At 39.2% G+C, this 12,180-nt stretch overlaps 1 protein-coding gene across 1 annotated transcript in view; it reads right to left on the bottom strand.

The window, feature by feature from the left end:
* Window positions 1-1,046: 1,046 nt before the first annotated feature.
* Window positions 1,047-12,180, bottom strand: part of LOC108360291 (atrial natriuretic peptide receptor 1) — a 28,848-nt gene continuing 17,714 nt past the window's right edge. Inside the window, exons 7-8 of the mRNA XM_017612509.1 lie at window positions 3,324-3,501; window positions 1,047-3,252 (exon numbers count right to left, since the gene is read on the bottom strand). Coding sequence (XP_017467998.1) covers window positions 1,350-3,252; window positions 3,324-3,501 — 2,081 coding nt within the window. The 3' untranslated portion in view covers window positions 1,047-1,349. The remainder of the gene's footprint in view (window positions 3,253-3,323; window positions 3,502-12,180) is intronic.

The raw sequence follows: 12,180 nt of genomic DNA, 5'->3' as shown, positions 1-12,180 counted from the left end.
TTTCACGTATCAGTAACTACTGAAATCTTTTAGAAACTTCCTGATTTAGGAAAAGCATAGTGGATACTTTCTGTGGAAATAAATAATTTTAAATGACTCCATATTTAATTTCCCTTTTGTTCCTTAAGCGCTTAAAGGAAACTAGCGGGACTACTTCGCTGTTTTACGAAATCGGTAACCGGTAGAGTTCGGATTTTTCGAAACTGGTAACCGGGACAAAAAATGCGACTTCATTTCTGAAATAACCATAATGAAGAAAATGAGCGTGACCAATCCGCTATTCTTGAAATTGAAACCCGGGGTGTTTGAAATCGGTAACGATTCACTTTTTAAATTTTTCTACATTTCTCTTCTTTATTTTGATAAAAATATTTTTCCGAACAGCATTTTTTCTGTGCAGAATTATTTCCAGATACACCAAAAAATAGAGTCAGATTGACTGTACTATTTACCACATATTGCTAAAATATATATTTTTTTGCTTTACCAATGAAATTCAAAAAGTTTTTTGTTTTTAAATACTTGCATATCTATGTACATTAGGGTGACCCTTAAAAAATTAAATGAACGCTTTTTTCAGTCTCAACCCCTCAATTGGTAATACCAAAATATCACATATAAATTTTGGTCCCGATGGGAGACGGTTAAGGCGTGTCGCAATGGATTAAAAAAAATTAAAAATATTTATTTTTTAATTCCTAAAATAGATACTACTAAGGTCGAGGATATCACATATCAATTTTGGTCCCTATTCGAGTCGGTTAAGACGTCTTCATAGGGTAATCTGAACTTTGACCTCTGTGCGACACGCCTTAACCGTTTCCAATCGGGAGTAAAATTTATATGTGATGTCTTCGACTATAGGAGCATCGACGTAGAGGTTGAGGCTTAGAAAATCTGATGTAAAAATTTGCTTCCTACATTCAAGGACCACCCTAATGTACATATGTAATTTCTTTGTTTCCAACCAAGGCGAATTCATATAAGGTCGTCCTTTTTCCTTTCAGGAAAGAATAGCTGAAATTCGACAATGGTCCGCTAAAAGTTAAAAAAACATACAAGTAATTTTTGTATTTGTTGAATCGATACCACCTTATATGAATCCGCCTTGGTTTCCAAAATAATTGTTACCGATTGCTCAAACAACTATCATTTGCTTATAATTAAAGTAGTTACTTTCTCTCTACAATAATTGTACATGTTCTCGTTCACTGGGTGAGCGTTGGTTGCACCTCAATTCCTTATATGCTTTGCATAAAAATCCGTTCCCATCTACTATATACTAGCGTACATACTTACTTTCATACATACATACTTAGGTAACATCTAAAATAATGATTTACATTAAATTACAAATTAATCTTTCCTAACAACGGTTGTGCCACTGTCCCCACCGCAGCCGTCGATAAAGTTACAGCGTTACTGCTGCCACCTGTACCCATACTCACAATACCCCCAGCTCCACTACTCCTTCGACTATCTATTGGCGGCACAGTCGTGTTTATAAGATGCAAGTTTTTCGCATTATTCGCCTTAACAATATTGCTATAGCTATTGTTGTTGCTGCTGCATACACTGTTAAGACCGCCCGCATCACAGCCATTGGCCTTGGTTATCGCAATATTATTCACTATGCTATGTTCTAGCAAGTGTGCTTTACTGCTATTCAGATGATTATTTAATGGCAGGTCATCTTCATCCTCGACATCACTACAAGGATTGTACAAATCGGTTGCTATGTCTGATACGGGTCGCCGTGGCAGGAGTTGTGCGGAAGATGTCGTCTCCGTCCTGCCATTCATAGCGGCGCAATCTTCATGGTCGGCATTCTCTTCGGTGGCTACTTGAAATTTGATACGTAGACCGCTTTGTAAGCTGACATTGTCAGCACGTGCACTTGACACTAATGTCGAAATGGTCGGTGAGGGTTTCATGCGCATGCGAGCAGCCGTCGCTGTCGCCATGGCAGTGGGTTGGAGAAGACCACTTAAATTGGAATTCGAGTTGGATTGCAACAAATGTGTATAGCTGTTGTGGTGATGATTTGTTAGATTGTTATTGTGTTTTTTAAGCGCGCCAGATAGCGGTAGCCGCATATTGACCAGTTCGTTATTGCAATCCTTACGTGGCTCACGCAATGAACGACTGCTGTAGATGTCCGCACACAGACCAGGCGATTTACAGATGGCCAGACCGTTGTGGTCTTTGTAAAACTGCTTATCATTGTCCAGGTAGTAATTGAAGTCTTCCGGTTTGAATTCGTTTCCATTTAATTTAGGTGATGACGAGGATATTTTGCGTTTAACACGCAACGTCGGCGTTGTAACTGCACTATGGTGCTGCTGAGTTATCGCAGGCGGTGATATCTGTGTTCTTTGTGTTGAGATCTCTGAATTTTGTTTTTGCATCATTACGGCATAGCGTTGAGGTGGATGCTTGAGTGATGAACGCCGCGAGAGTGGCAATTGTTGCGACAGCATCGAGGGGGACTCTGGCTTAGGTACCTCACCTTCCAGCCAATATGTGAGCATTTCGCCCTTGCCCTTCATGGGCACATAGCCACGTTGTGTTGTTATGAAGGTACCAAATTCATCTAGCGCCAATTTGGTGCTTTCACTGATGTGTATGCGCAGCGCTTCGCCGTTCGATTCCATGCGTGACGCTGTATTTACTGTGTCACCAAAGAGACAATATCGTGGCATTTTGAGTCCGACAACACCCGCAACGCACGCGCCACTATGAAGTCCGATTCGTAGTCTCAGTTGATCTTGCGGTCGATGATGTATTTTAAATTTGCGCACTGCGTTTAGCAACGCTAATGCTAGTCGCGCTATTTCGCGTGCATGCTGATTGCCATTCCTTATGGGCAAGCCAGACACAACCATGTAAGCATCGCCAATAGTTTCCACTTTGTAGACGTCAAAGTTCTCAACAATGGAATCGAAGCAGGTGTAGAGATCATTTAGGAACTGTACCACCTGCATGGGTGTGCTCTCCGCAGATATGGCGGTGAAGCCAACAATATCACTAAAGTAAATGGTTACTTGATCGAAAGTTTCGGCCACTACTGGCTGGCCGCTAATCAGTTGAGCTGCAACACTTTGCGGCAAGAGTTGGTACAGCAGCTTTTCACATTTCTTTTTCTCCTCAATGTAGTCTTGTGTACGCTCTTCGACAAGCTCTTCCAAGTTATTGGCATAGAGTTCCATGCGCTTGAGTAAATTATCGACAATGTTGCCGGTTTCGTTATCCCTAGAATGAGAAAGATGAGAATGAAGGGGAATGATGAGTTTGAAACTTACTTAGTTGCTGATTATACTCACTTATTTATTCGACGTATGATCGATTTGAGTGCATTGAAGTCGGGACGTTCCAAGGGGTCTTCGGACCAACATTTGATCATGAGATTGTTAATATCAAGATAACTATCATGTTCGTCGACATAGGGACGAAATGGTTGCGTTGTTAGTTCTGTATAACCTTTGACTAGTTGAATAATTTCTGAAAAGAAGATTTGGGAGAAGCGATACATTAGAGTAAGCTATGGACATGATTGGGAGTGACATTTAAAATACATATATGCTGTAAATCAAATTTGCGATTTCAAGATCAGTCATTAGACTACGATGAATCTTGTGCTAAAAACTATGCATTATTCTGAAAGCACAAACAACACTAAAGGCAATAGGCTGGGTGTTTGGGTGTGTAATACTTGCAACAAGTTTTGAATAGACCGGGCTCAAAAGGTCTATATTGTCAAGTACTCAAAAATAAATCCCCTGTTTTCTTATATCTTCAAGAGAAAGGAAGGAAGGAAGTTTTCTACTTTTTGTTTTCGGAAAAAGTCGCCGAGACTTAGTGAATGTAAATTGACCTTAGTGGCCACACATAGTTCTGCGGATGAATTAAAACAAAGCAATAAAATAGTCCCATAAACTGTATCCTGTAAGGGTTACTAGTTGCTCCTTTTTTTGCGGCACTCGAAGTTGTGCCATCTGGTCTCTGCTTTTTCTATGCTTATGAGCAGGTCGACGATCTTGTATCGTTCTGACCGCATCGCTGTATAGGTGGTAGGACTCCGCTCTGTAGCTCACTGTGCCGAACGGATTGTTTACGTACGGTTCAGCATCCGTTCTCCAATCGTTCCGAAGCAGAGCGTTGTTGGGTTGGTTTTCACGGTAGCATACCGCGAGGAATTGCTTCGATAACATAGTGTTGTGTTTTTTCATCACCAGTATCTGGATTTTTTTCGTGGGGATGCTACTCGAACGATATAAGGTAACAGCCTTTAGTCATACGCAGATCTACGTACTGGAATGTTTCTACATTGCACATGGCTAGTCCTGTCCACCACACTGTCCAGCACGATTGCTTGGAAAGTCGTGAGCAGAGCCTAGGTGCTGCCGGCTAGAGTCTACAGAACTTTGCTCTTGGCTTGTAATTTGTTGAAGGTGGCAAACGTCTCTCCCAGGATGTTCGTTATCGGCATTTTAGTGCCATCGTCAACGACGACTAGCGCGAGCCTGATCTACTTGCTCCATGTCGTGAACTGTGTTGTGATATCTTTCACGGCGGATATTTTAAGGGTTTTGGCAGTGAAGAAGTTAAATAGATCGGTGGGATAGTCGGTCATCTTCCCGCAAAGGCTTTCAATGATTTGGCCCGTTACTATTTTCGTACAATCATCAGTGCAGCTTATTATGTGGACTCCAGCTGAATTTGGCGTAACGAAATTTGATTGATGATTGACATCCATACAGATAGCTGGTAACTCAACGTTTCTCCCAGCTGAAAGCGACGAGCCCAGGATGTCTGGGAAGAGGCTCGAGTCTTTCACTGTGGAATATTAACTTTTTTACAATTTTCTGTTATAGAATACTTCGTAAAACAAGTTGTAGTTCCACGTCAACGTGTCGAATGTCTTGGAAAGGTCAACTACGACTAGGAACGACCTATCACAGGGTAGTCGTTGTTACATACCTTCGCTAATCTGAGTGGTTATGGCGCTCAATACCCCCCCGTGGAAGTGTGCTTTTTCTGGAATCCATGCTGGTTTTCGGCTAACTTTGGGTCATTCATTGGGCTGGGGAGGAGTAGCAACCCCCCAATAAAAGCCTGTCACGATGTTTCCTGAGATCCGACCGGGGTTTAGGTGGATACAGCCTAGCTTCGACAATCCGGATTTTTGAGGAGTAATTCGAAGCTCATTTTGGAGCTCCAGAACATTCTATTTCTTAAGTGTGTCGAATTTTGCTAATGAGATGCTGCCGAAAATTGAAGAGTCAAAGGGGACGGCGATTTTGACGTTTTTTACTTCGGAACTGTCCATGTCTTTCGCTATACCCATAAGGTACGAAATATCTTAGTTTACATTTTATAACTGATCTTCACTACTTGAAAAGTTAAAACTTAAGAAAAATTTATTCAGTGGCCTAGAACACGGTTCAGTGATAAAACAAGTAAGAAAGTCTAAGTTCGGGCGGAGCCGAACATTAAATACCCGGCGCAAGTATTAAATATATGTTTTCGCACCTTTCCGAAAGCTACCGCTAGATGGTAAGGCGGGTGTATCAATTTTGAGTAAATTAGCGTCCTTAAATTTCGAAATATTGAAATTTCAAGCATTTCTGAAATTTACCGTTATATGAAAAGCTGCCGAAATTTTAGTCCGATTTCAATAATTTTCAACGTTTTGCTTTTATGTGGCAAGCACAATAAAAATACCGAGTTTGGTACAAATTGGTAGAACGGTTACCGATATACATATATGTATGTGATCATAAGTGGGCGGTGCCACGCCCATTTTCCAAAATTTCACCATAAACGTAATTCTTAGTAAGGAATTGTTGCAACCATCAATTTTGAATAAATTAGCTTTGATATTTTTTGATTTATCGAAGATTTTTTATTTCTCTAAATTACCGTTATATGGGATGTGGGCGTGGTTATTGTCCGATTTTTTTTTAATTTTCGGCCATTTAGTATGCTGTACCAAGGCCAAAAACTGTACCAAGTTTGGAAGAAATTGGTGCAGCGGTTACCAAGATAGGCACATGTAACCATAAGTGGGCGTGGCTACGCTCATTTTCTAAAAATTTATAATATTCTTATTTTTCGTCTGAAATTTATTGTAAATATCAATTTTGAGTGAATTATCTTCAGTAGTTACTAAAATATCGCAGTTTTCGTATTTCTGAAAATTAACTTTCTGAGCATTTATGTATACATTTGTCTATATCTATCTCGATTCGGTTTGCCTGTTACAAACAACCGTTATGTGAACAAAGTTATAATACCCCTGTGCACAAGTGCGCTCGGGTATAAAAATAAGGATGAAATTTTCTACTTTCCGTTTTGTGTATAATCGATAACAATTTTACTGTCGTGTTTCAATTTGAAGTACTGTTTAAAAACAAGTATACATAAATTATTATTATTATTTTTTTTAAGTCGTGAGAACTATTTGCGAACAGCAACATCTACGGAATAAACTGCACGGAAAATGCTTCTTTAGTGCGATAAATATATCAGCAGCTTGAAACTACGGTAATCATTGTTTGTGTACAAATATTTTTTAAAAATAATATTGATATAATGAAAATTGTTTGCTAAAATAATTAATATTAAGACCAAGCGAGACTTGTAGGTTAAATGTCAAAATGGATTTTACTAAAAACAGCATATCGTGCAAAGAAAGCGGCAAATCACGAAATACTCTGGATGCTTCTGTTAAACTCGGACAAAATCATGATAAACAAGGAGGCCAATCTCAGGAACAATCTACAATACCTCAACTGACACCCAAAGGAAGTCACCGTCCACATTTTCCGGATTCACACAAGCCGTATGCTTTGGCTTTGCACAATACCCGCTTAGGCATCAACAAATCTCAACATACCAGACCTCCATTTCTGTACGAGCATTACCCACTTAAACCTTCATTGCTGTATGGCAGTCCATCGAGTTATGTCCGTGATCCACTAAAACGTTTAGACCAAATTTATTTTTTGCCACAAAGTTCTTTGCATTCGATATCTGCAACATTGCCCACTTGCCAATGTGCCTTGGTGAATCCACATCTCAGTCCACACGATAACACTCAGAATTTGCAGCATACACGTTTAGAGAGCGGCGCAGATGCATGCAGCGAAAAGAAAGAAGACGTTATAGTCGATTCAACATGTATGACGAAAAATGTATGCAAAATGGACGGGAAATCTCTAGAAAATGTCTGCTCCACATGTCGCGATGTGAAATGTTGCAAGGAAACTCCAATTGGTGTTGAAAACATGGGTACCACGAAAGATAGAGACAGTACAGTGTCGTCCGATTATAAGAGCTTATCTTTGCAAGATAGTTCAAACTTGGTCAGACAAACAATGCTGAAGCCTCAAGATTCACTACTCTTGTATCAAAAGCCATTGCGTCGTTCGTCGCATCATGCCAGAATGTCTGTGGCAGTCCATGAGGAAGTAGCATTGGATTTGCCCCAACCCAAGGAAGATAGTAAGTCGTTCTAAGCAAATGCCCAAGATATGATTATAGGTTACCGAAAGCCGTACGAATAATTAAAAATCTGATTAAGAAATATGTTTTAGCCGCGAAATTATCTTCCAACAAAGCATCGACGTCCACCAATTCACTCGATCCCGACTACAATGTGTCAGTGCCAATTTTCGAACTACTATTGCCGAACGAAACCTACTACTATACTAACCAACTAGCACTCAAGCATAAAGACTCAGTATTGTTTTATGCTGATCTAAGGCAGAAACGGCGTAAATCATGCGCGGTTAAAACTTTGGAGATTCGGCGGGGGAAACTTTTAAGTTTTGTTAGGTTCCTCGACGAAGGTGTGCAAACAAGTGAATATTTATACAAATATATTTATCGTCGTCTAAAGTACAAAACCGCGTATCAAGATAAAGCAAAATCTCGTTACTGAGGTTGTCAAAATTTTGCAAGGGAGGCAAGCTTTATGCCTTATTTCAAAACGGTTCTCTCTTTTATCCCTAATTATCTCTACCTTTTATATTTAAATATCGATATTGATATCTTGGTATGAACGGCTAAGATGTCAGTTGCCTTGTTTTGCAGAATCTAGACACGCGGTTTTGTGGGTTAAACGATGTTGTGAATCCTTAATGACACCATTCCTTGACACTAGCACGCCTTGTGTGTACACCATCTGATGAGGATATTGTTTTTGGCAACGCTGGACGTGCGCACCACAAATCGCTATGCTGGGAAGAATCACGTATTGCTTGGTTGGCTGAGCTAGAACGTCGCCAGGAAGTTCGTAGACGCCGTAAGAGGCGATCAGAGCATCATAAGCCAAAAGGATATGCATCTGAAAGCGTCTGGGGCGAAGGATCGTTTTTGTGCGATAGAATACGTTTGTGGTTAGCTAAATGGTATACCTAATGTTCGTGAACCCGAATGAAGTTTGTAACTTGAATGTGAATATCTAATTAATATAGTATACATGTGTTTCGTACGACAGACAGCTGTGTTTATTTCGTTACTTTTTTACCAGGATTTTTTCAAAAACTATCGAAGTTATCCAAACAGTCGTCCAACTAATTTTTAGTCACAGATAAAGGGATATTTTACCTTGTACATGCAGTGAGCGAGGCTGCGTGGAAAGATAGGATAGGTTAAGATAGTTAAAGCTTATTGCCTAGAGCAGACATTTGGGTACGAACGGTAACTGCTTAGTTAAAGTGAAAAATGCTGTGTGCCGCGAACAAAATTTCGCAGACGGCAGATCTCAGTGACAGAGAGCTCCTTAGGATAAGCTAAAAAGTGCGATCCGAGATGTTTAGACCGTGGACTCGCAAAAGTTTGCGAGTTTAAGAGAAAGAATTGGGATGACTCCATCTTATTGTAGTCTATGCAGCGCAGCTGCGACATCAAGGCTGGAAGGTTCCGGGGCGGGGAGTGTAATGCCAATAAACTAACAGACTTGAGAGCTGCTGTTTTAGGAGCTTAAGAAAATCCGTTGACCGCCAGCGTCCCCTTAACCAGTTCAATACGGCGAAACAATGCCCATATGTGCAAGAGCAATCCACAAGTAGCCAAGGCTTTCGTTGAGATCGACACAATGGTACCCGTATCTACGCCCTCGGACTACTCCGCCTCAACTGGTCGCTAGTCGTCATATCTATCCTATATTAAAGACCGTGCGAAATACTATCCTAGCTTCATGAAGTATCCTAACTTTGTAGTAACTCAGCGCGGTCCTAACTGCGCCACGCCTATTTTTTGTCACATGCTGAGCTGTTAAGCTATGGAGTCAAGATACAAAAAATAGGCGCGTCTGAGTAAGGATAGTTTGCGTAATGGTGCTGCGTTAGTACAAAGTTAGGATAGTTCATCGAGCCAGGGTAGCCTTTCGCCTGGTCTCCAATATAGGATATACTGACGGGTACCGACTAGTTGAGCTGAAGTAGCTTGAAGTCATCGATATAAAATAATCATACGCAACCGTAAGTAAGGTTAAGCATTCCCCTACTAGCTTGAAGCGCATCGCGGGCGTGAAAATATTGAAGTTTAAAGACTCACAACATAAGTATTACATTGAGGACAAAACTCTACCAGAACTAAAGAAACGGACAGTCCAGTGTTCGCTTATGGCGACTTGGTCTTAAGGTTCTCGTAAATCATGGGAATAATTCGCATAAAAACAGGAAATCACTCGCATCCTCACTCATTGTAGAGTAAAAATATAAATAAATTTAAATCAACTGAAAAACGTCGGCGTTAAAAACGTTACCGCCGCATTTATGAGCCATTCATGTGCGTTTGTAAGAATTATTTTTGACAGCGGTTAATCGACGACCGCTTTACCGTCGTCCGCTGCAATTCTGGATAGAGCTTTAAACTTAAATTCACAAAATGAAAGTGTGTTTATTTCATCGAAAATAAATATTATTTGCTAACCATCCAAACCTACAAATTGTTCATTCATAAATATCAAATTCCATTATATCGAGCCCTAACCGCCAAAATAACGTAAGCGAAATTTTTTTCAAAATTTTCTTTTTGATGCAGAAATGTATCTAGACGCTCTAGGAATATTTCTGCATTAAAAAGAAAATTTTGAAAAAAATGTCGCTTACGTTATTTTGGCGGTTAGGGCTCGATATTTAACATGATAAAAGCATAGTAAGGTAAAACCGTTCTCTCAATGCGTCGGTCATGATTTTTTGTTGAAGTTTGCCAACATTTTAAAATCGCATAAAATTGAGAGTAACAAAAAGGAATTGTTCAAATTGTTGTTGTTTGAGATTGAAAATGAGAATGTGGGTGTGAGAGTTTGTGTGTAAAGTTTTAAAACTAAATTGCTTGCAAACGTAAAGAATTTGAAAAATTCCTCTCAGCGGTTCTACCGTCCTATTTTTTTATCATGATATACGCGCATATTTCATAAAAAACATAAAACAAAATTGTGTGCAATATGTAAAAAGCGTATTTAGTCAATATTTTTGCCTCACGCAATGCGGGGTAGCCCACCGCGCGCTCGCGGACCAACGTAGTGTTATGCACTTTTAAAGTTGTATACTATATTCATAGTATGTAGTATGTTAGAAGTGTATTTTGTCAATATTTTTTGATAGAGCAACAATGTCCATGGATTTTATTGGGTGACAGGTAATAAGATCAACGGAAATAAGGTTAATTGACTTTATTTCCCACCCTGGTGCGAAATAAATTCAATTGACATTATTACCATTTTAAAAACGAAATAAAATCAATTGACATTATTTCTCTTTCAAACATTAAATTTGCTTAGCTTCGCGGTGGCCCGCGTCAGCGCGCCACACCGCGAGCGTCGCGCTCACGCTCGCGCCACGCGTACCCCGCGCGACCGGCGCGCACACCACGTCACGCTACGCCAAAATGGCACTTAGTTTTTCAATTTGGCACAAAATGCCAAAATGGCACTTTTGGAAAAAAAAAAATTAAATTTCAATACATTTTTGTGAAATCCTTTGCGTGCACTTCTTTTTCTCAACTAAAATTTTCTAATTTATAAAGGCTATTCAACTGGTTTATCTTATTTTATCATTGCACTTTTGTTTTGAAAATGTGGCTTTATTTTATTGCTAAATGTGAATGATTAAAAGGAATTACACCTTTTTTGGCACTTTTATTTTTCTATTTGGCACTTTTTGTATCCTCAATATGGCACCTCATAACTAAGAACTAAGTTGGCAGCCCTGATTGGAAGATTTATGCTGTGTTTTGAGGCAACAACTTGTCTGCAGTAAAAAAGCATATAATTTGTGTTTCAAAAGTGTGTGAAAACCAATCAATTAACTTATATGATCTCGGTTCCGATATTAAATAATCAATAATTGTTTATACCCGCATTTTGGCACATTGGCTCGTTGAATGTGCCATCTAATAAATAGTGTCGTCATTCTCCTTAGCTGCTTTTAAATGATGTCGTCACAAATTGCTGGCGGAGGCATGAATACAGTGTAAGAAAATTCTTTTTCTATAATTGTTTCCTTATAGAAAGGTTGGGTTCTTTTCCACCTTAGACATTCCGAATTCGTTCAAAATATGCTAATTTAAAACACAGAATTCTTTCAGTGCTCCTCCGGGGTTTTTGGACATGTACTGTTTCTTCAATTTAATAGTGTTCGCTTTATTTTTGTAGAAACGAAAAATGTTTTGCAAGTTATGGATCATTTCTCCACTCTTTCTTCAAATATTTCTCGTATTCCAGCTGTGCGCAGGCGTTTAGTTTTTCGCATCGTGTTTTTACATATTCGTAATTTAAATTTTTTTTAATAGAATCAATTGGTGGTAGTTCATGATTGTGTGTGGATTAATATCACAACACTGAGGATTTGGCAAAAGCCTTTTTCTTCTATTAAAAAACAACACTTACGGGGCAATGTTTATTGTAAGAACAACATTTTTTTCTATGAATCGACATACTTTAAGCATTGTTGACGCTATTTCCATTTGAATGAGGAAATAGCGTCAATGACTTTATTTCCAAATTTTTGTTGACTTTATTTCGCTTTTGAAAAGGTAATAATGTCAATTGACTTTATTTCGCACCAGCGTGGGGAATAAAGTCAATTGACCTTATTTCCATTGACCTTATTACCTGTCACCTTTTATTCCGCTTTCGAAAAAGGTAATACTATTGTCTATGGACGA

The sequence above is a fragment of the Rhagoletis zephyria genome, unplaced genomic scaffold (genome assembly GCF_001687245.7).
Source record: "Rhagoletis zephyria isolate East Lansing unplaced genomic scaffold, Rhagoletis_zephyria_1.1 Rzeph_scaffold_00555, whole genome shotgun sequence".
NCBI classification, from domain to species: domain Eukaryota; kingdom Metazoa; phylum Arthropoda; class Insecta; order Diptera; family Tephritidae; genus Rhagoletis; species Rhagoletis zephyria.
The sequence above is the reverse complement of the archived record's forward strand: the minus strand, read 5'-3'. Positions and strand labels throughout refer to the sequence as shown.